Source organism: Orycteropus afer, unplaced genomic scaffold (genome assembly GCF_000298275.1).
Source record: "Orycteropus afer afer isolate SDZICR_OR568_19922 unplaced genomic scaffold, OryAfe1.0 scaffold00001, whole genome shotgun sequence".
NCBI lineage: Eukaryota > Metazoa > Chordata > Mammalia > Tubulidentata > Orycteropodidae > Orycteropus > Orycteropus afer.
Window position 1 is genome coordinate 4,986,007 of NW_006921588.1, and position 25,446 is coordinate 5,011,452.

The following is a 25,446-nucleotide window of genomic DNA, read 5'->3' on the forward strand; positions in this document are numbered from 1 at the left end:
CAGTGCGTTTCATTTTTTTCGTTTTTATAGATACTTCCAGCTATATGTATAAAACTGTTGTTGTTATTAGGTGCCATCAAGTTGGTACCAACTCTTAGTGACAGCATACACAACAGAATGAAACAATGCTCCACCCTGCACCATCCTCACAATCATTGCTATGTTTGAGCTCACTGTTGCAGCCACGATGTCAATCTATCTTATGAAGGGTCTTCCTCTTTTTTGCTGATCTACTTTACCAAGCATGATGCCCTTCTCCAGGGAATGGTCCCTCCTGATAACAAATCCAAAGTACATAAGATGAAACCTCATCATCCTTGCATTAAGGAGTATTCTGGCTGTACTTCTTCTAAGATTTTTTCATTCTTCTGGCTGTCCATGGTATATTCAATATTCTTCACCAACACCATAATTCAAAGGCATCAATTCTTCTTTGGTCTACCTTATTCATTATCTAGCCTTTGCACGCATATGAGGTGACTGAAAATACCATAGCTTGGGTCAGGCACAGCTTAGTCCTCAAAGGGACATCTTTGCTTTTTAATACTTTAAAAAGGTCTTTGGCAGCAGATTGACTCAATGCAATATGTCATTTCATTTCTTTTTTTTCTCTTATCTATCTAGCAATTTTCCCTCCTCTTCCCTGGTAACCAACAAAGAAATGTTTCTTCCATATGTAAACATTTCCTTGACTTTTGACAATAGTGGACTAATACAATATTTGCCCTTCTGTAATCAACTTACTTCACTCAGCATGTTGTTGTTGTTTGCCGTCGAGCCGGCCCCAACTCATATAATACCCTCCAATTTCACCCATGTTACAAGATGTTTCACAGATTCTACATTATTCTTTAGTGTTGCATAATATTCCATTATGTGATTTCTTGACTGCTGCTTCCATTAGCGTTGATTGTGGATCTAAATAAAATAAAATCCTTGAAAATGTCAATCTTTTCTCCATTTATCATGATGTTGCTTACTGGTCCAGTTGCGAGGATTTTTGTTTTCTTTATGTTGACGTATACTCCATACTGAAGGCTGTAGTCTTTGATCTTCATCAGTAAATGCTTCAAGTCCTCTTCATTTTCAATAAGCAAGGTTGTGCGTCATCCACATATTACAGGTTAACAAGTCCTCCTCCAGTCCTAATGCCATATTCTTTTTCATATAGCCCAGTTTCTCAGATTATTTGTTCAGCATACAGACTGCATAAATTTGATGAAAGGATACAGATTCACACCTTTCCTGATTTAAAACTGCTCAGTATCCCCTTATTCTGTTCAAATGACTGCTTCTTGGTCTATGTACAGGATTTGCATGAGCACAATTAAGTGTTCTGGCATTCCCATTTTTTGCAATGTTATCCATAATTGCTTATGATCCACACAGTTGAATGCCTTTGCATAGTCAAAGATGAGTATCTTTCTGATATTCTCTGCTTTCAGCCAAGATCTGTCTGACATCAGCAATGATATCCCTCATTCCATGGTCTCTTCTGAATCTGGCTTGAATTTCTTAAAGTTTCTTGTTAATGTACTGCTGCAAAATTTTATTTGCATGTGATATTAATGGTATTTTTGATAATTGCCACATTCTGTTCGATCACCTTTCTTTGGAATGGGCATAAATATGGGTTACATCCGGTAGATTAGCTTGGTAGCTGTCATCCAAATTTCTTGGCATAGACAAGTGAGCACTTTTAGCATTGCATCCATTTGTTGAAACATCTCAATGGATATTCCATCAATTCCTGGCTCCTTGTTATTCATCAATGCCTTCAATGCAGATTGGATATCCTCCTTCAGTATCATTGGTTCTTGATCATATGGTATCTCCTGCAATGGTTGAAGGTTGACTATTTTTTTGTACAGTGATCCATTCCTTCCATCTTCTTTTGATGTTTCCTGGATTGATCAGTATTTTGCCCATGATGTTGTTATTGTAGGTGCCACCGAGTCAGCTCTGACTCATAGCAACCTTATGTATAACAAAACAAAACACTGCCTGGTCCTGTAGGCCATTTTTCCCTCACAGCCCTTCAATTGCAACTCAAGGCTTGAATTTTTTTTCATTTCTCTCAGCTTGAGAAGTGTCAAGCATGTTTGTTTTTTTTTCTCTCTCTCTCTTTCTTTCCTCTCTTACAAATGACCTTTTGCTTTTTTCATATATGATGTCTTTCATGTCATCCCACAACTTCAGTTATTAGTTTTCAATGAGTCAACTGTTCTTCAGATGGTCTCTAAATTCAGGTGGGATATATTTAAGGTGGTGCTTTGGCTTTTATGGACTTGTTTTAATTTTCTTCAGCTTCAACTTGAAACTGCATAAGAGCAATTGATGATTTTTTCTGCAGGAAGCTCCTGGCCTTGTTATGACTGATGATATTGAGCTTCTCCATAGTCTCTTTCCACAGATGTAGTTGATTTGATTCTTGTATATTCTTTCTGGCCAGATGCACATGTACAGTCATTGTTGGGAAAAAGTATTTCTAATGCATAAGTCATTGGTCTTGCAAAATTCTAACATGTGATCTCTAGTGCCATTTTTATCATCAAGGCCATATTTCCAATTACTGATCCTTCTTTGTTTCCAACTTTCACATTCTAATCACCAGTAATTATCAATGCATCTTGATTGCATGTTTGATCAACATCAGACTGCAGCAGTTGGTAAAAATCTTTAATTGCTTCATCTTTGGCATTAGGAGCTCTGGTAGCATAGTGCCTAAGGCATCTGACTACTAACTAGAAGGCTGGCGGTTCAAAGCCACCAGCCACTCCTCGGAAGGAAGGTTGGGCAATCTACTTCTGTAGTGATACCGCCTCGGAAACCCAAGGAGGGGTCGTTATGAGTCAGGTCCGACTTGACAGCACATAACAACAACACATAAATTTGAGTAACAGTCATATTAACTGGTCTTCCTTGTTGTTGCTGTTAGGTCTTGTTAAGTCAGTTCAACTCACAGCAACCATATGTATGACAGGAAAAAAACACTGCCTGGTCTGGAGCCATCCTGTTATGCTTCAGCCCATTGTTGCAGCTACCGTATCAATCCATCTCATTGAGGGTCTTCCTCTTTGTCGATGACCCAGTACTTTGTCAAGCATGATGTCCCTCTCTACGGACTGGTCTCTCCTAATAATATATCCAGAGTATAAGAGGCAAAGTCTCACCATCCTCACTTTCAACAAGCACTCCAGGTGTACTCTCCTCTTAGGCCAATGTGTTCCTTCTTCCTGTAGTTTATGGTACATTCAATATTCTTTGCCAACACCACAGTTCAAATGCATCAATTTTTCTGCAGTCTTCCTTATTCATTGGCCAGCTTTCACATGTATACGAGGCTACTGAAAAGACAATGACTTGGGTCAGGCACACTTAGTCTTCAAAGTGATGCCTTTGCTCTTTGAAACTTTAAAGGGTCCTTCTGCAGCAGATTTGCCCAATGCAATATGTTTGATATTTTGACTGCTACTCCCATGGGTATTGATTGTGGATCCAAGTAAAATGAAACCTTGACAACTTCAATCTTTTCTTCATTTATCATGATGTTGCTTCCTGGTACAGTTTTGTTTTTTGTTTAGGTGACTCTATACACCTCAAGGTCTTCCTTGTAGGTGTATGGATGTTAGCCTATCACTGACAACATTACGCTTCAGGATATATCTTTGACAAATGTTCCTTTTGACAATGAGTGCAATGCCAATTCTCTTAATTTTTCATTCCTGGCATTGAAGACCATATGGCTGTCTCAAAGTGGCCAATGCCAGTCCATTTCAGCTCACTAATACTGCCATAAAGATTACAATCTTGAAAACCCTATAAGAGACTTCTACTCTGTCCTATAGGGTCACTATGAATCTGAATCAACAGCAATGGTTTAATTCTTAGAATATCTGTTTTCAAATATTCTATTTCACTTCATTTTATCTATCCATATACCTATATGCCTATACATATACAGATGTGACCATATACTTGCTTTTTGGTCATTGTTGGTGTTATGCAATGATAACTCTTACAGACTTATGGTATGAATGAAAATTGACACCACCGCTTTGGAAAACTATTTGTCATGAATTTAGTTCCCTAGTAATCTAGTAATTTCACCTGTAGACATATACCTAACAGAAAGTCATGCACTTATGTACTACAAGGTCTGTATGAGCAGCATTATTTGTAAAAACCTAACATTGAAAATAATCCAAATAACCATCAATAATAAAATGGGATAAATTGTATATTCATACAACAAAATATGGCAGTGAAAATGAATGAATTGCTATAGGCAATAGTGTAGATGCATCTCACGAAACATACTGTCAAGCGAAAGAAGCTAAACACAAAAGATATACTGTATCATTTGATTTACATGAAGCTTAAAAGCAGGCAAAACTAACTGACGGTGTTATAAGTTGTTGGTTACCATTGGGAAGAAGGAAGAAATACCCATTAGTGGGGAATAAGGGCCACTTTTAAGGGAAAGGTTGGCAGTTCAAGTCCACCCAGAGTCACCATGGAAGAAAGGCTTGAAAAATCAACCATTGAAAACTTTATGGAGCACAGTTCTACTCTGATACACATAGGGTCACCATGAGTCAGAATTAAGTTGGCAGAGCAATGGTTATATGGGGTGGGTTGATTTTGTGAAGACTGATCAAGCTGTACCCTTAGGATTTGTATACTTCCCCATATGTATTTCTAACTGAATCAAGTTTTGTTTTTAAAATATGTGTGTGTGAGCGAAAGAGAATCAGTTCAAGTGTTGGTTCCCAGGAGCCATTATTGATTCTTCCATCTTTGGCAACTGGGCCATGGGAAAACAGAGACAAGCAAGGTCCCAGATCTCCAATATGCTGTATTTTGGTTTAGTTGTCTATGACCTGTCTGGCACGAGATTCAAGCATGTGTGGTTTCTTCTGACTCTTAGTTCGTGCCTCAGAGGTGTTCAATAAATGTTGGCTGATGAATTGCCTCTTAGCTTTGTAAACAGAGATTCATCCTTGTCACACTATTTATTGTACTTGGATTTTACCAGCATTACCCAAGTGCCTTTAGGCACATGGGTCTGTATTTATTTATATAAAAGTCTACCTATATTCTGTCTTCATTTAAAAAAATAAGCCAAAGCTGTAGCTGGATAACTAGCAACTGAACCACATTTTTAGTACACAGAATCAGAATCTGCTATTATACCTGCTTATCTAGAGGCGACGTGTCCTTGACAAGATTAATTTTCTGATTAAATTACCAAAAATAGTAAGTTTAATTTAGATCTGTCAGAAAAAAAAAAAAAAAAAAAAAACCACTAAATATGGAGACATAAAGGTTCATTTAACTGTGACATTTTTCTCTCTCATCTATCTCACCCTAGTTCTACTGAGGCTACTAATGTATTGCTTTAGCCCACATTTTTCCTTGATTCCTCAAAGCAATAGGTCACAAAAACGTCCCTTTTCTCAAAAAAACCCAAACCCACTGCCATCAAATCTATTGTGACTCACAGTGATCCCCATTGGGTTTCTGAGGCAATAAATCTTTACGGAAGTAGATTGTCCCATCATCCTTCTACAGAGTGGCTGGTAGGCTTGAACTGCCAAACTTCTGGTTAGCAGTCAAATGTTCTAGTAGCTGGTAAATGGGAGCTTGTGCTAAGGCAGTGCTTTCCTAATTATTCAGATCAAGAATTAATTGGGACACTTGTTAAAAATATAGATTTTTGGCTGGAAATTCTGATTCATTAGATCTGGGGTGAGGACAAGGGGTGTCCCTAGGTGATTCTTATCTGGAAATTTAATGAAGCATCATGTACAATAGTCAACTCTGTCCCTCACTGGTAAGTTAGGAGCAGAACAGGGAAGCCCATCATTATTGTATTTGAGAATGACAGTTTTGTTGGATAAGAATCAACTTACATTACCTTTTTTATAATAAAAATTAAATGCTGGAAAAGTGCAAGTTGATTTACATAATAAGTAGCATAATACTTGGGTAAAGTTCAGATTTTAGGGAATTCCTAGAACTTGTATGAAAAATATTCCATTTAGATACTTTTAAATGTGATAGTGACCTTTTTCCCCTCTTTTCCATAGTTAGGATAATTTTCATTAAATAGAAATTTTATTCACATAGATATTTTTCTATCTGCTGTTTTCCAGCTATAGACCTATGCTTCTGTATACTAACAAGTATTTTCAGAATTATCGTGTCAGAAATAGAACCTGAAATCAGATCAAATATATAAAAAGTAGAAACAGAGTCAGTGTAACTATCTTCAAACCGAACCAAACTCACTACTGTGCGGTCAGACCAGACTCACAGCGATCCTTCCTTGGGTTTCCGAGGCAGTATCACTACGAAAGTAGATTGCCCCATCTTCCTCCCAAGGAGTGGCTGGTGGGTTTGAACTGTTAGCCTTCTAGTTAGCAGTCAAATGCCTTAGGCACTGTGCCACCATACCATATTAACTGTTGGAAAAAATGTACAAATAATGCATAATTTAAGGCAGGAAAAGATACAAGATGTATATCTTGTAGAAAGATCTTTTCCAGTTGAATATAATGTATAGTTTCGATAACTGTTATCAGAATCTAGAGTCTTATTAATTTTGAAGTCCAGTTTGAACATTTTCTTTTAAGTGTAACATTTTTCAATCATTAAAGGAAGATTTCCATGGTAAATTTATCTTTCCTTCTGAACTCTTAACAACACTTCCTGCATGCACCAACTCATTTAACACCTGCCTTTATTGTATACATGGGCTATGTTGGTGTGTGGTAGAAAGAGCCCTTGTTTAGGCCACAGAAGAGCTAGTTTTTAAGTTCTGCTGTACCATTTACCAGGAGCTCTGGTGGAGTAGTGCCTAAGGCACTTGACTGCTAACCAGAAGGCTAGCGGTTCAAATCCACCAGCCACTCCCTGGAAGGAAAGTTGAGCAACGTACTTCCATAGTGATACCACCTTGGAAACCCAAGGAGAGGTCATTATATGAGTCAGGTCTGACTTGACGGCACATAACAAAAACAATATACCATTTACCAACCAGATATGTTGACCAAGTGACTTCTGCTCTTAGGGACTTATTTTCCTTATTTTTATAAAAATAAAACAAGAGAGGATACAGAGGTTGGATAACACAATTTCTGTGGTCTGTTCCAGTTCAAAACTTCCCTGGATTTTCTGTTTGTTTGTTTTAATCTAGTTTTCATAAAAGAGGTTGAGGGGAGTGTGGGAAAATCATGTTGAAAGAAAAGCATTAGACTATTTGTCTTCAGTTGATTTTGCATACTGGTTTTTAATATTTAGATGTTAACATTCCCAAAGCAACCAAAAATCTAACTCACTGCCGTGGAGTCGATTCTGACTCATAGCAACTCCTCCTTGGGTTTCTGATGCGGTATCTCTATGGAAGTAGATTGCCCAATCTTCCTTCCAAGGAGTGCTGATAGGTTTGAACTGCTAGCCTTCTGGTTAGCAGTCAAATCCCTTGGGCACTAAGCTACCAGAGTTATGATTTTTAATCACTTAGATACAGAAGTTTAGATGGGGGTGGAGGGGTTAATGGATAAAAGATATACATCCTGTATCTTTTCCTGCCTTAAATTATGCATCATATTTTTTTCCTACAGTTAAGATGGTTTCACTGAGTCTGTTTCTGTTTTTCAAAGCCTCCCACATAAGCAACCCCTTGGGGTACCTTGGTTCTCTCCCCAGTAGTCTGTAATTTCTTGAGAGTAGGATACACTATTTTTTCCACCTCTCCATGACACACAGTAAGAGTTGTGTAAGTTATTTGACTGATTTTCATTCCATTACAGATAAACATGATTAAAAGGATTTTCTTGCACCAGAATTAATCTGTAAAAGATTATTCATTTTGCAAGTTTTAGGATTATAACTGTTAGAACATGGGATGTAGATATAAACTGTAGTAGTTCTTTACAGAGCTCTCTGCAAGATGGTTATTAATATTTATTTCTGCAATAGTAAATAAATTATGGTTGTTAGTTACCATTGAGTCTGTTCTGAGTTATGACAGCCCTACGTTCACAGAGTAGAACCGTGCTCCCCAGGGTTTGCAGGGCTGTGACCTCTCAGAAGCCAATCCCCAGGCCTGTCTTCCGGGATGACTCTGGACAGGTTTGAACCACTAGTAGTTGAGTGCTTAACCCTTTGTGCCACCCAGTGTAAATAACACAACCTAAAATGTATTCCCTGAATGTTACAGTAAAAAAAAAAAAAAAAAGTTGACAAAATGTACCTTTTGGTCAGACTGGATTTAGCAGCAAATTTTAGCATTCTGTTACTCTGCTTTTTAGAATTAAATGTTGATTCTTAATGGATATTTACAAAACAGGGAATAACAACACTGGTTGTAACATTTGCCTTTAAAGGAAAATGAACTGATAAAGAAATATTTATAGTACCTTTTACCTGAAAAGTTCAAAGTACAAAAAAGATAGGAACGGCTCATTAAAGCTACTTCAATATAAAAATGCCAAATGCTCCATCACAGAAGGACATTGTATTAGTTCATTATTGTAAAAAGTCAAGGAAAGGTTTATATATGAAACGAAACTTTCTTTGTTGGTTACCAGGGGTGAGAGGGGAGGGGAGGGAACACCGCAAAAATAAAATAATACTAATAAATACATAAATAATATGCATCAACTTGGGACGATAAATAAGTAAATAAAAATGTTAAATGCTCTTGTATTCTTGTTGATCCTGCAACCATAGGGTAGTATCTCAGCTGGTTAATATTTATCTATGTGATCTTATTACTCATATTTTCCCCATTGTTTGCTATCCATGAGGCTTATAAGCAGCCATATATTTAAAATAGACCTTTCATTATTCCCTGAGTCTTTGAGTCCCTGTGGTTATATGTGATTCTTCCAAATTCCCAGGAATTAACTAGAAAGATTATCTAACACTTGGAAGGTCAAATCTTCATTTAAAAAGCTACTAATAACAAAAACTATGGAATAGCTTTAACTAAGTTAGGACTTCCCTAAGCAATATCAAAGTAGCTTCTTTCAAAAAAAAAAAAAAAAGAAAATCCATTGCCATCAAGTCAATCCTGACTCAAAGTAACCCTTTAGAACAGAGTAGAACTGCCCCATAGGGTTTCCAAAGCTACATATCTTTCTCCCATGGAGCAACTGATGGGTTTAAACAGCCAACCTTTTGGTGAACAGACAAATGCATTAACCACAGTACCACCAGAGCTCCTTAGCTTCCTTCGGTTATCTGAATTTAACTCCTTTGGTATTATTATAACTCAATTTAGTATTGAGGGAAACTTAACCACTGCCACCCTGTAAAGAAAAGGGCATCTTTACCGGGTTTGATTCCCAGACAATGCATCTAATGGAGAGCTACAACTTGTCTGCTGGTGGAGGCTTGCGTGTTGCTCTGATGCTGAACAGGTTCCAGCAGAGTTTCCACACTAAGATGAACTAGGAAGCCGTGGCAATCTGCTTCTGAAAAATCAGCCAATGGAAACTCTACAGATCACTACAATCTAATCAGCAACTGATCATAGGGCTGGCACAGGACTGCAGCGCTTAGTGTTGTTGGGTAAGGGGTCATCATGAGTCAGGGGCCCCCTCAACAGCAACCAGCAACAAGTAACTATTGGCCACGTTCACAAATGTGTAAATAATTTATAATTGGATAATTAAGAGATTTCTAATATGCAGGTGATTAAAACGAAAAACAAGCAAGCAAACAAAAAATCAAAAAGGGAAGGAAAAGGTTAAGATAAATATACTCTGATACTTTGCATTTAGGTAATTCATCTTGACACATTCTTTTATATATGCTTAGTGCTCTAATTTGTTAATTTTTAAAGAATATAATTGATCATATTTTATGCCCATGTAAAGTTATTCTTTTGTTTTCCTTTTTGGATAGGGTTGTTGAGGAGTCACTTTAGTAAAAGCTACAAGCAAGTTCGGAGCTCTGGTGGCGTAGTGCCTAAGGCATTTGACTGCTAACCAGAAGGCTGGCAGTTCAGGCCCACCAGCTACTCCTCAGAAGGAAGATGGGGCACTCTACTTCCATAGTGATACTGCCTCGGAAACCCAAGGAGGGGTCACTATGAGTCGGGTCTGACTCGATAACAATAACAACAACACAAACAAGTTATTCAAATTTGCATACTTGCTTCCTTATATTTAATCAGGAACAGAAGAGGTAACAAAGTTGTTATATGAAGGGCAAATTATCAGGCACAATGTTTTGCTATAGATCACTATTTGTTGCAGTAATCTGCTTAAAAATCTATTAATAAAATGCTCTTATAGCATTAAAAAAGCCAGTGACCCTCAAGCTGACCCCAGCTCTTAGGGAGTCCATGTGTATTATGGTAGAACTGGGCCAGGGTTTGCAGTGGCTGACTTTTCAGAAGCAGACTGTCAGGCCTTTCTTCCTGGCAGTGTAGACCTCTGTGTAGACTCGAACCTCCAAACTTTTGTTAGCAGAGCTTGTTAATTATTTGTACCACCCAGGCATTGAAGAACTTGAATTAACATTGCATACCACATAAAAGACACTAAACATGCAAAAACATGTTTGTTACATTCAACCGTCAGAAGTCTTGACTACAATAGAACATAAAAGTTTCAGATTTCCTAAATGGGTAACATCATCACATTAGTAATATCATTTAAGAACATTTTATATTCAGGAATCCTAATAGATTATGTCAGCTATTTATTCCAGCAACAATTATCCCCTACCTGTGCTTCCCAAATGTGCCTATTTTTTTGGTTCCCCTACCATTTTTTTTTTTACCAGTTTTGTCTAATTTAAACTTCTGACTTGGAAAGTCCATGTTGCAACTTGGGAATTTTTTTTTAAATCACTACTATCCCCACAATTGTCTAACACTTTTAAAAATCAGACAAGTTTGGTAAACACTGCACTAACCAGGAGGTGGGAAGCAAAGTGCTATCAGCTAAGCTTTATTTCTAAGTTCTAATCCAAGGAAAAACATCCACATAGAGAGTTTCATTAGCTTTATTACAAATTCAAAGTATTTTAATAAGGCGTTTATAGGGACACTGATCTAGAAAATGTTCTCATATACATCATCTTCACCTTTAATAAATAAAGAGGAGTTTTGCATTGGCTTAATCACTTTATATAACATAATTATCTTTCAGGCAATTTATCTACAGGATGCAATAGAGTAAGACATTTTCTAATTGTTATTAAAGGCAGAAATAAAAGAATTACGAATATGATGCATTACGTTTATAACTTTTGTTTCATAGGCCATACATGTCACACAAGAAGCTACCTTTTCATTTTTTTCCAGCGCCAACAATAACTATAATTTAAATCTGTAATGAGACATTTCACATCAAATGACATCCAAGCAAGTGTGGTTTGGCTCAAACTCTTGAAATGGTAGTTTATTCTAGGTGAAACATGTAATCCTCTTCGTGATGAAGAACTAACTTCTAAAGTAGTATACAAATCCACAAAATCTTAAAAATAGAACTAAATAATACAAATAGCTGTATTAAAAAACCACTCCTTCATTGCCTTTCTTTTGTCCTTATTGTCCATTTTAAAGTAAAAATGAGGTCATGTAGATAACTCATCAGTAGATAGTAGTTCAGTGGATTGTTTTTATCATTAGACTATTATCAGGCTGAGCAGGGTTGATTCCTTATTAAACCTATGGTTTTAAAGCTAAAGACCAACCAAAAAGGGACCAAAAATGTTTTATTCAACATGTGAGATGGACTTAAGTGGTCTGTTCATACAGCACTAAGGTGAACTTTTGAAGTTCTTTTGAAGTGAACATCATTCACACACACAGTGGGCAAAATACTGCTTATTCAACACCTGAGAATAACCTTTGAAACCGGAAATCTCCAAAATACACACTCTGTTTATAAGTGGGTTTTTTTTCCCCCTTCTGGATGTACTAATCTAGGGACTTTCTTCCATGCTCTTTGTGCATAAATAATACACATGATTCAGTCAAGCCCATATTAATGTTTTTCTTCCTCCCACCTATTACTCTGGCCACACCACCTAATTGCGTCTCACAAAACCACATTTCAAAATGCACTGAATTAAAGGCAGGGAAGTAAAGACTTCCAAATATAGTCCCATCATGTTTATTTTACACGCATATAGCAGGGCATTAGCTGCAGCCAGCAGTGAGTGTCTCCACTGTCAGAAGCATCTCTGAAAGCACACCCCGCAACCAAGGGGCACTGACAGTTAAGCCATCTATCTATCTACCTGTTGAACTTGGGCCACTGGTCTCGACAACTGTCAGCTTCTCTGATCAAGAAATGCTATTGATTTGTGCAAACAAAAAGTTGTTTCGTAATCTTTTGTTTCCCACCCTCAATTTCTATCGGGTCGTTTCTGCAGAGCCAGGGGAACCCCAGGACCCGCGAGCTCCTCCGCCCGGCCGGTTCCAGCCGCGATGTCGAAGCAGGCAGGGCCGGCAGGGTGGCGGCTTCGCTGCCGCGGACACAGGTCACCCCAGGCCGGCGCGGAGAGCGAGGAGCCCTCCTGGCCCGGATTCACTCACCAACCCTCAGAGAGGCGATGGGGTGCGTCGCTGCTCACCAAGCCCGGGGCACCAGCTGTGGAGAGGAGGAAGGCAGTGGCGCAGAAGGGGGAGCGCGCCAGGAGGAAACGCGTGAGCCCAGCCGGGGATGTGGGGGCGCAGAGCGCAGAAACAGGCTGCAGCCTTTGCCTTCAGAAACGGAAGAGGCGGAGGAGGAGAGAGGGAGGAGGAGGAGGAAAACGGGAGGAGGAGGAGGTGGCCGGGGCGCGGGAGGCTAGCAGGGGGCGCCAGGCGCCTGACCAAGGCTCAGCCCGAGGGCGAGGGGCGGGGAAGACAAGGTCATCCCAGGCGAAGGCGAAGCTGAGTGCCACGCGCCGCCATCTCCGCTCCGCATCGCGAACCTGAGCACCTGCCAGGCCTCGCCGCCCCCTCGGGTCCCCCGGGCCGTGGCGTGGAAGCACGAGGGTGCGCCCCGAAATATGCGGGCGGCGCAGGGTAGCCCACGGAGCCAGGCGCCTGCGACGTCACAAGTGGGCTGATTCGGAGGGGAGTGCCAGGAAGAAAAGGGCTTCAGGGTCACCTAATCCGATGGTTTTGTTCGCGTCTTGTAGCCGCCCACAAATTTCGCGTTCTAAAATCTCTATTCTTCAGACTCTTTTGGGGGATTAAGGGTGTGATGGACGGGTTAGCCCCTGGGAAGATGGATTTGCTCCCAGTGGCAATGCGGTCCCATTGTTCTAATAGAATGTCAGATATGCTGGATGGCCTTCGAACCACAGCAGTGTCTCTGGGCTCTTTCCTCCTGAGGTGTGTGTCTAAGGCCACATTCACAGAAAGCACGTGTAAGAAACTTCTCCTTCCTCAACTCGTTAAGCTTTGATACTCAGGGACAGTTTTGAATGGTAAGTGGGGATAGGGATGAATGGAGAGGGTGTAGAAATAAAAAAGGCAACACACAGCTTTTGAGTAGGAGACAGTTGCTGAATGCCGTTTGTGATTAAACTGGACGTTCTAAAGCACAGCTTCCCTCTGGCGTTCACTTGCCAGCACAGGTGGGAAATGAGAATGTCTGCAAGACCCCACGCTGGGGGCAAGCTCAGGCAGCAGGTGACTTGGAGGACTGAGAAGACCAATATGTCAGCTTACCTGTAACTCCTTCCATGTCATGTAACTGAGAGGCTCTGTTTCAAACTTCTAACTGGAAAGTATTTATTTACATTTTCCCCAAACTGCCCAAGGCTGATGCCCTGAGTTGTCAACACTTGGTCCTCAGAACAGTGAGGAACCAGCAAGAGACAGGAGGTTGGGATAATACTCAATTGTCATACTCCACAGAATATCACTTACAGATTTACCTTTCCCAAGTGGACTTGTCTTTCTGCTTCCAGGCTGCTCTTGTGGACCCTAACTTGACACTCAACTTCTCCTTCGTTCCCATTCACCAATAAATCCTGTTGATTCTACCTTCTCTCTGATTCATCTTTTAGTTCCACTGCCTTCTTCCCATTCCCATTGCTACTATTTATTAATCAGTCCCACATTGTGTCTATGATGGCAAAATGAAGCAATAGTTTAAACACAATGTTAGAAGTTAGGAGAAAAACACCAGAAAAAATCTTTAAACCCTAAAAGAATTTGTCTTTAGGAAGGGGAAGGGTGAAGAAGAGGATTGCTAAAAGAACTCAGCCAAACCAAACCCATTGCTGTCGAGTAGACTCCAACTCATAGTGACCCTATAGGGCAGAATAGAAACACTGCATAGGGTTTTCAAGGCTGTGAATCATTATGGAAGCAGACTGCTTTATCATTCTCCCTGCAGAGTGGCTGGGGTTCAAATCTGCTGACCTTTTGGTTAACAGCAGAGTGCTTTAACCACTATATCACCAAAGCTCCTACCACCACCCCTAGAGATCATCCTAAATCACACATCTCAATGGGATTCTTGCTTGCTTAAAAGTCTTCATTGGCTCTTGATCTCTGGTAGCATAAAGAGCAAACTCTTGAGCATGGCTTTCAAGGCCCATTTTCACCCCTACCTGTCCACCTTGACCCCCCACACTTTACACTGCAACCACACCATATCTCCTTTCCTAAATGCACCAACTCATGTCTTTGTGCCTTTACACATGTTATTGCTTTTGCCTGGAGTATTGTCTCACTGCTATAATGACAGCACATGGCTCTATGCTAAGTGCTTTGTGTTCTATAGCAGTTAATTCTTACATCAACCCTATGGTAGGTATTACTATTCTCTCCCCTTTGTAAAGAGGAAAACTGAGACTTAGAAAGGGTAAGTAATTTACTCAGATGTGTAGTAGGTAGTGAGGCCAAATTTGAACCCAGCAATCTGACTCCAGGATTCACATTATTGTAAGCATGAAATAAAGGCAGAAATTACAAAGGAAAAGTGACAGATTTAACTATAGATTTTTTAACTTCTTTCACACAAAAAAATAAAAAGAACCCAGAGAATAAAATTAAAAGACAAATAAAAATATCAGAAATATTTGTAATATATATGAAAAGGATAAAGAGGTTTTACATAGAAAATAAAAATACCCCTTTTTTGGAAAAATGGGCTAAAAATTTAAACAAAGTCATGAAAGGAAAATGTAAATGGCCAAATGTATTTTTAAAAGAAGTGACATTTTTAAAGTATGATGAACCATTAAACTGACTGAGAAATAAAGGAATACTCAGAGCTAGGCATTTGGGACAGCAACCCTTGGCTAGGATATGTGGTAAATGACTAAATATATTACTGAGAAGGGCATAAATTGGTTCAAACTTTCTAGAGGCCAATTTGGCAGGATGTATGAAGCCTCAAAAATATTCACACCCTATGACTCAAAAATTTCATTTCTGGGAATTTATAATACAGGAATCCTTTATAGTAGGAATTGGCAAACTTTTTCTGAAAATGTCTAGAGAATAAATACTTAGGCTTTGGAGGCCACATATGTCTCTCTTGCATATTCTTATTTATGCATGTATGTGTGTGTGCTGAAAAAAAATTATTAGCTTGAAGGCCTTAGGTATACAGGCCGTGAGCTTTTAAATGTATCCAAAAAGAGTTGACATTAAGTTCATCATAATGCATTTGATAATAGCCAAGTAGAAACCAAACTAAATGTCTCAGAATAGAAAATAATTACAATTTGGATACAGGCAAGAAAGTGTTCAAAAAGTTGCAGAATAGTATCTATTTATGAAATGGTATTTGTGATTTAATTAAGAGATAAAATACAGTTTACAAAAGAATACCTAAGGTATGATCCCAAATACAATATAATCATATGTGTACATATGCATGGAAAAAGATCTGGAAAGCTATCAACAAACCAAGATGTTTATAGTAGTTGTGGAGGAGGGTTTACAGATACTTGTTTTTGGCACGGAGTGGAAGGTATTTCCTACAGGGAACTAGTCCTGCTTTTGCTTTTGTAAGAAACTTTGTTGGAGGGACTAGAAAGCACCTCACTTGACAATATGAGAAAATCTGCCTTCTCAAGGTAAGAGTTGAGTGTTTTCTTCTGTGCTCCGTGACTACATAATGGTATTTTGAATAGCATTATTCACTTAATTAAGAGAATGGTTAATACCATAATTTAATTAAATATTCTTACTATTGAGCAAGGAGATCTGGTGGCACAGTGGATAAGGTATCCGGCTACTAACCAGATGGTTGGCAGTTCAAAACCCACCAGCTGCTCCATGGGAGGAAGATGAGGTAATCTACTTCTGTAAAGACTTACAGCCTTGGAAACCCAGCGGGGGTTTCTATGAGTCAGAATTGACTCATGGCAGTATTTTTGGGGGGTTGTTATTGAGCAGGAGCTCTGGTGGTGTAGTGGTTAAGGTATTCAGTTGCTAACTAAATATCAGTGGTTCCAACAGAAGAAAGAAAGATGTGGCAGTCTACGGCCACAAAGATTTACAGCCCTGGAAATCACACAGTGCAGTTCCACCCTGCCCTATAGGGGTTATTATGAGCAGGCATCTACTCAATGGCAGTGGGTTTGTTTATTTGTTTTGTTTTTTGGTATTACTGAGCATCTAGGTTCCCAATATTTCATATGATAAGTGTGCTGCCCCTCTCTGTTCAACACTTGGCTTCACAGGGCAGACCTTTCATGAATACTCCACACCCTCTCCCTTGCTAGCTAGCTTCTAGTTGGGTTCAACTACTGGTTGACATCAGCAGTAGATTGGAGGGTGGGAAAAGAGAAAGACTGGAGTATTTATTGCCACTTCTTTTCCTGCTTAGGGCCAGAATTCTCACAGTGGATGTGCCCCTCCAAGACTACCACTCAGCAAAGCCAGCTGCCCTTCTGTGACTTCAGCTCTCGGTGGGCTCTGCAAACACTATCTCCTCCCCATGTCCTGTCATGCCTAGTGTATATAACAACTTACTGTGACTAGTGACTAGGTACCTATGGTCCTTCATTCAATCCTAACTTTAAACCTAATCCTGGCTTCTGTAAATAGTCCCTTCAGTAAAATTTGTTCAGTTGAAACATCTGAGTGGACGGACTGATACATTAAGAAATCCTGGTGAACATCATGAAACAGAGACCTTTTATTTCTTATTGCAACAGGCCCTGGATATTCTCAGGTTTTACATCTGAGTTTTTGACTATTTGCAGGGTAATTAGAGAGTGATTTATAAGTTTGCTGAAGCAGGAATTTTAATTACAACTTTGAGGTCAGTGTTTGGGAACATAACACTCGAACTATTGTTCTCCACTACTCCAGTAGTTTCTCAGAAGTAATACTTCACTGTATTATATTAAGTAAATATTATACTATAGTATGCTTATAAAAAAGAAACAAACTCATTTCTGGAGTTGATTATGACTCATGGTGACCCCATGGTTACAGAGTAGAACTGCTTCATAAGGTTTTCTTGGCTGTAATTTTTACAGAAGCAGATTGCCAGGCCTTTCTTCCAGGACATTGTTGGTTGGGTTTGAACTGCCAATCTTTAGGTTAGCAGCTGACTGCAAACTGCTTGTGCCACCCAGGGAACATTACAATTTGAATATCACTATACATTATTACAGGAGCTCTGGTAGCTTAGTGCCTAAGGCACTTGACCGCTAACCAGAAAGCTAGTCCGACTCGATGGCACATAACAACAACAACGTACATTATTACAGTATGTTGTTGTTGTTGTTATGTGCCATCGAGTCGGACCCGACTCGTAGAGACCCCTCTTTGGGTTTCCGAGGCCGTATCACTACGGAAGTAGATTGCCCAACTTTCCTTCCGAGGAGTGGCTGGTGGGTTTGAACCGCTAGCCTTCTGGTTAGCGGTCAAGTGCCTTAGGCACTACGCTACCAGAGCTCCTGTAATAATGTATAGTGATATTCAAATTGTAATGTTTTGAGTGGAACCCTTAAAAAAACAAAATTCTTGAATGAAATCTAACATATAAATTACATAAAAGTGGCATTGCTCTGGTCAGGCAGATTTGGGGAACTCTCTGAATCCCAGGACTCCTTGGAACACAATTTGAAAACACAGCTTTGGAGTCTAAGAGTCTGGAAAATGTATTTTTTTTTAATTATTTATTTTGTGGTTGTTGAGAACATAAACAGCAAAACATAACACCAAGTCAACAGTTTTTATGTGTACCATTTAGTGACACTGATGAGAAGATATATTCTTCATGAATATCAAGCTCTATTTTATTTCTTTATGTTAGATTCCCATTGATCAATGATTTTGCCAATTGCCCTCCAAAGCACTCTTTCTCTTGAATGATGTGCGTATCTCATCACTGCATCTATTATACATTCACAACACAAAAAACTTCTCCAAATTTCTCATTGTAGTTTTAATTTACATTTTTTTTTATTATAAGTGAGTTTGTTTTTTTTCATATCTGCTAGCCATTTGTATTTCTCTTTCTCCTCTTATGTTTCTTCTTCTCATTCAATACATACTAATTCTTTGTATTATGTTATGGACATAATGCTGATGGATATAAAAAAAGGTGAATACTATAGCTATATTTCTACTTTTATAGAGCTCACAGATTAGCAATATAGGAGTCTTATTTATCTTATTTAATTCAATTAACAACATAGTAAGAAAGGGATGTTTATTCAATAACGGTGTTGATAAAATTGGCTAGATATATGGGATAAGAGTCAGTTTAGAATCTCCCAAAATAACTTCCAGATCATTAAATACTAATCTGCCACATTCTTCTTTTTGCAAATTATTTTCTTAGTTTGCCTTTTAATTTCATTTAAGCATTTTTTTATGTACAAAATTAATTTTTTTTTGTATAGTACAATCTATGAATCTTTTGTTTTTGTACCTTGAAAATTCTTTTTAAACCAAACTGCAGATCAATAAACCCAAATCCACTGCTATTTGGTAGATTCTGACTCATAGCAACCCTGTAGGACAGAGTAGAACTGCCCCATACCGTTTCCAAGACTGTGAATCTTTACAGAAGCCTCATCATTCTCCCACGGAGTGGCTGGTGGGTTTGAACTACTAACAATTTGGTTAGCAGCCCAATGCTTTAACCACAGCACTACCAGAACTTCTGAGCAGATCAATATTCACTTATATTTTTCCTGATTTTTAACTATTTGATATTCTAAAAAGAAAAAAGGGTTAAGTCTTTAATGATCTGAAAGTTATTTTGGGAGATTCTAAACTGACTCTTATCTCATATATCTAGCCAATTTTATCAACACCATTATTGAACAAATATCCCTTTCCTACTAATCTGTGATGATGAGTGTATTGTGTATTCAATTCTTTTATTCATGAGGCCATATTTATAGGTCCCCTATTTCCTTTTACTCAGCCTCCTTAGGATTACTGTGCCAGTGTTCTTTTTAATAGCAATAGGTTAACTTCCAAACAAACTTTACTTTTCAAAAATATTCTTACTATATGTGCTTTCAGATGAAATGTACTTATTTTTTTAAAAGTAATGCTCAATAAAGAAAAGTTTATGGAACCTTTAAGACATGTGAAAAAGTATAAAGAAGAAAACAATACCCACCAAAATACTGTCACTGTTAACATTTGGGGATATAAATTTCCAGTCCGTGTGTATACGCATGTGTGTGTATTATTTTTTACAAATATTACTAAACATATTGTTTTGTAAACTGTTGCTTAACCATCACAATGAGCCTTTCACCATACCATTATATTTTCTTTCTTTTCAAATTTTACTGTGGTAAAAATTGTGTAACAAAACATTAGCCATTTTAACCATTTTTAATTGTCCAATTTAGTGATATTATTTACATTCACCATGTTGTATAGCCATCACCATTTATTTCCAATATTTTTAACACCCTAAACAGAAACTCAGTACCCCTTAAGCAATTTCCTCATTGCCCACTTTCCCCGGCCGCTGGTAACCACTAATAAATGGTTGTGTCTATACATTTGACTATTCTAGGTATTTCCTATAAGTGGGATCATACAATATTTGTCCTCTTGTGTCTGACTTATTTTAGTCAGCATAATGTTTTCAAGGTTCATCCATATCATGGTATGTGTCAGAATTTAATTTATATTCATTTTATGCATGTATATAGCTCATTTTGATTATCCATTCAGTTGTTGATTAACACTTGGGTTGTTCCCATTTTTCAGCTATTGTGAATAATACTGCAAGGAATATTGGTGTACAAATATCTATTTGAGTCCCTTCTTTCACATCTTTTGGATAGGTACCCACCAAAAAATCAAACCCATTGCCATTGAGTCAATTCTAACTTACAACAACCCTGTAAGGACAGAGTAGAACTGCCCCATAGGGTTTCCAAGGCTGTAAATCCTTATGGAAGCAGACTGCCATGTCTTTCTCCTACAGAGCCACTGGTGGGTTTGAACTGCTGCCCTTCTGGTTAACAGCCAAGTGCTTTAACCACTGAGCTACCAGGGCTCCTTATATAATGTATATTGAGGAATTTAAAAGAGATAGAAAAGTACAAGTCATAGTGTAACATCCTAATCTTACCACCTAGAATGAACTATTAACATTTAGTCATACTTGCTTTTCAGTAATCTAGGTAAGAAAACATTATAGATACACTTAATGTCCTTTTTAAGTAAGGCCCTTATATACATAAGGGTGAAATTGCTGGTTCATATGGTAATTCTATATTTAACTTTTTGAGGGACTGTTGTTTTCCATAGTAGCTGCACCATTTTACATTCCTGCTGGCAAAGGACAAGCATTCCAATTTTTCTATGCCTTTGCTAACACTTGTTTTCTATTTTTCAATAATAGCCATATTGGTAGTACCTTGTTGTGGTTGTGATTTGCATTTCTCTAATCACTAATGACTATTGAGCATAACTTCATGTGTTTATTGCAGATCTTATTTGGACAAATGTCTATTCAAGTCCTTTCCCCATTTTTTAATTGAGTTGTTTGTCTTTTGTTGAGTTGTATTGTTGTTAGTTGCCTTCCAGTCCATTCAAACTCGTGGCAACTCCATGTGTGCAGAGTAGGACTGTTCTGTAGGGTTTTCAAGACTGTGACTCTTCAGAGGTAGATCACCAGACATGTCTTCTGAATCATCTCGGGGTGGCTTTGAACTGCCAACCTTTTGAGTACTACTGAAGCACTTAACCATGGGCACTATTTAGGGTCACCTGTTGAATTGTAGGAATTCTTTATATATTTTAGATACTATATCAGATATATGGTTACCAAATATTTTCTCCCAACTTAAGGTTGTCTCTTCATTTTCTAGATAAAGTCCTTTGACACACAAAAGTTTATAATTTTGATGAAGTCCAATTTGTCTATTTTGTCTTTCTTTTTGTTACATGTGCTTTTGGCATCGTATCTAAGAATCCATTGCTTGAAACTATGTCCTGAAGTTTCACCTCTATGTTTTCTTTTAAGAATATTATTGTTTCTGCTTTTATATTTAAGGCATTGGTCCATTTAAAGTTAATTTTCATATATGGTATGATGTATGAGTCCAGCTTCATTCTTCTGTTTGTGGATATTCAGTAGTCCCTGCACCACTTATTGCAAAGACACTTCTTTCCACGTTGAATGGATTTAGCACTCTTGTTGGTAATTAATTGACCATAGATGTATGGGTTTATTTCTAGATTCTCAGTTCTGTTTTGATTACTGTAGCTTTATAGTGTTTTGAAATTTGGAAGCGTGAGTCCTACTTTATTCTTCTTTTTCAAGATTGTTTTGGCTATTTGTAACCCCTTGCAATTTCATATGAATCTGGGATTAACTTTTCCATTTCTGCAAAAAGGACCATTGGAATTTTGATAGGAATTGCATTGAATCTATAGATTGCTTTGAATAATATTGACATCTTCCCAACATTAAGTCTTCTACTCTATGAACACAGGATGTCTTTATATTTAAGTCTACTTTAATTTCTTTTATCAATGTTTCATAGTTGGAAGTGTATAAACTTCCACTTCTTTGGTTAAATTTATTCCTAGGTATTTTATTCTTTTAGATGCTATTATAAATGAAATTGTTTTCTTTATTTCCTTTTCAGATTGTTCATTTCTGGGGAAACACAACTGATTTTTGTGTGTTGCTCTTGTGCCTTTCAACTTTGCTGAATTCATTTATTAACTCTAGTAGTTTTCTTGTGTATTCTTTGGACATTAAATATTATTCTGAAGATTTTAATAACACATTAGCCAAGGCCTCTAGAATAATGGTCAATAATAGCAGTGTCAACAGAGAGCCCTTTCTCAGCCCTCACAGTCATATTCTTTACTTAATCATATCAAGTCAGTCTGTGGTTCTTAAAAAACTAATATTGAAGTCATCAATTGCTGTCACAGATTAAAAGTGCCTGCCACTGACACACTTCATAACTTTAAATCAATTGCTGGAAACTAGAAATGAATTTTGACTGGAGTTCATTGCATTATAATGAGTTTTGCAGCATTTGCCAGGATCTATATTTCTTCTTCTGTTGTTGTTGTTGTTATGTGCCGTCGAGTCAAACCCGACTCATAGCGACCCCTCCTTGGGTTTCCGAGGCAGTTATCACTACGGAAGTAGGATTGCCCAACCTTCCTTCCGAGGAGTGGCTGGTGGGTTTGAACCGCCAGCCGTCTGGTTAGCAGGCAAGTGTCTTAGCCACTATGCTACCAGAGCTCCCTTTCTTCTGTTAGGCATATGTAACAGTGACTTGACCATGGGATATTATTAAGTAGTTAACAAATAGAAGAAATGTGGAGGCTCACAAAAAAACTACATTTAAACTGACTTAGTTGTAAGAGATTCCTAGCACAACGTTGCACAATCTTATTTTTGTGTCCTCTTTAAATCATTAACCAATATAAAACATTTATACCCACCTTAGAAAAGATTGACTAGCTTTCATGAGAGCAAAGCATATCTATGATTCTTTAAAGATTTGGTGCAAGAATCCTTAACAGTTTGATAGAATATTGAAAACATTTCAAATTTTTCTGAGGTGAGTGCAAGGTTATTAAAACTATATAAACTAGGAGTTGAATGTAACATTGAAAGCTATGAGTTGCTGAGATATCAAAAGCAAAGGATATATTTCTGGAACAAGTCATAGCAAGTATGTCTACAGTCACTTCCCAATGCACAGGAATAAGGGCTTCTCTTTTACCAAGTTTCACTGGGCTGAGGTATTTATCTTTATTCTATCATACTCTGTACACACACACAAACACACACACACACAGTATATACATTAAACTTCATAAAGTGGGAATGATTTTTTTTCACTTACCTTTCCATAGAAGTGTTGCTTACTGAATTCCCAGATGTAAAAGATAGCAAATGCCAAAGTGTTGATGTAAGTGGATGTTTAGGATCTGAGTTCCCCTATGTCTCAAGAGAATTAAAGGCTGGAATCTGAGAGCAAAAAGTTCAGGGAAAGGACACTGGGTTGCCTCCTGTGTTTCATCTGAACATTCCTTAGTAAACTGCCCAGCCCAGCTCTGGCTGGTTAGGTGTAGAGTTACAAAGGTTATCCTCTGGGGCAAACACTATCAATGAGTCATTTCCTTCCATTCTTAAACATTCCTGAATAAATTCTTGTTTACTTTAGATTTCCAGACTCTAAAATCATTTTGAATCCTCCCTAATACCTATTTAGTTTGTAAAATCATTTTATCACAATTTATAGACAATTTGGTAATCTAATTTTTGATATTTTGTGGCAACTATGAATATAAAATTAATTTTACAGGGAAAAATGCATTAAAATCTTTTAGTTTCTTAAGCATGCAAAAAAAAAAAAGAAATTTAAGGAGCTTCTTTACAATGTTTGGAGCTCTGGTGGCATAGTGTCTAAGGCATTTGACTGCTAAGCAGAAGGCTGGCGGTTCAAACCCATCAACTGGTCCTCAGAAGGGAATCTACTTCTGTAGAGATACTGCCTCAGAAACCCAAGGAGAGGTTGCTATGAGTCAGATCTGACTCTACAGCAGTGCATGTGGTTTGGTTACAATGTTTAATACACCTAAACCACACCCGTTATATCTCCTGCACACCTCATATTACCAAAACATTCTGGTAAAAACTTAAGCCAACAGAATACTGGAAAGGCAAGAAGAGAAAGAAGAAGTGGATATCTCATTTGCTGATTAAACTATGTTTATAATTTGCTAAGTAACTCTCTTCTGTTCCATATAAAGTGCCTCATTAGTTAGATAGTATTTGGAGACATATCAAGGGACTATACTCGTACTGCTAATTGTTGTTGTTATGTGCCATCGAGTCAGACCCGACTTATAGCGACCCCTCCTTGGGTTTCCAAGGCAGTATCACTATGGAAGTACATTGCCCCATCTTCCTTCTGAGGAGTGGCTGCTGGGTTTGAACCGCCAGCCTTCTGGTTAGCAGTCAAGTGCCTTAGGCACTACATTTAAAAGATATCTTTAGTTTTCTATGCTTTCACATATATTTAATATTTGTTTCTAGAGGCTTTTCACAAGTCCTTTTATAGAATTTAGTGACAACAAAATGTTTGCTTACTGTATCCAGTCTCGAGTTTCCACAAATAAAATGTTATAATTGGACAACTAAAAGGAAGATACACTTGATTCCTGATGATTTTGTTCTTCATATAGTTTCTTTCTTCGTACAAATTTCTTCCCTCCTTTACTCTTTCCACAAGATTGTAAAGAAAAGTAAAATATATTTTCTGACATATACTTTTACACTTTTTCTTGGAAATAGCAACAAATGCATTCAGCAAATGCTTCTGTGAGGAATGATGAGTTAAATGAAAGCTGAAGACCTCTGCTTTGACATCATGATGAGAAAAAGGCTAGTTCTTAGTCACCACTCACTTCACCACCATTCAATTCTCTGGTCTTCCACTCTCCATTCTTTTAGGTAGTCTCACCTTCTGGATAAGGAGCTCTGGTGGCATAGAGGGTTAGGCATTTGGCTACTAACCAGAAAGTTGGTGGTTTAAACCCACCAGCTGCTCCGTGGGAGGAAGATGAGGCAATCTACTTCTGTAAAGATTTACAGCCTTACAACCAACAAACATATGAAAAAAATGCTCATGATCGTTAGCCATTAACCAAAAAAGCAAACTCACTGCTGTCCAGTTGGATCCGACTCATAGAGACCCCTCCTTGGGTTTCTGAAGCAGTATCTCTCCGGAAGTAGATTTCCCAAACTTCCTTCTGAGGAGTGTCCATTAGCCATTGTTGTGGTTGTTGTTGTTATGTGCCGTCGAGTCGGCCCCGACTTATAGTGACCCCTCCTTGGGTTTCTGAGGCAGTATCACTACAGAAATAGGATTGCCCAACCTTCCTCCCGAGGAGTGGCTGGTGGGTTTGAACCCCCAGCCTTCTGGTTAGCAGTCAAGTGCTTTAGCCACTATGCTACCAGAGCTCCTAGAGAGATGCAAATCAAAACAACA

General features: G+C 38.2%; 1 protein-coding gene across 1 annotated transcript in view; it reads left to right on the forward strand.

Moving 5' to 3' along the window:
* The first annotated feature begins 12,457 nt into the window (after nt 1–12,457).
* HIBCH (3-hydroxyisobutyryl-CoA hydrolase) overlaps nt 12,458–25,446 on the forward strand; it is a 130,543-nt gene continuing 117,554 nt past the window's right edge. The window contains exon 1 of the mRNA XM_007950113.1: nt 12,458–12,676. Within this exon, the coding sequence (XP_007948304.1) occupies nt 12,458–12,676 (219 nt within the window). The remainder of the gene's footprint in view (nt 12,677–25,446) is intronic.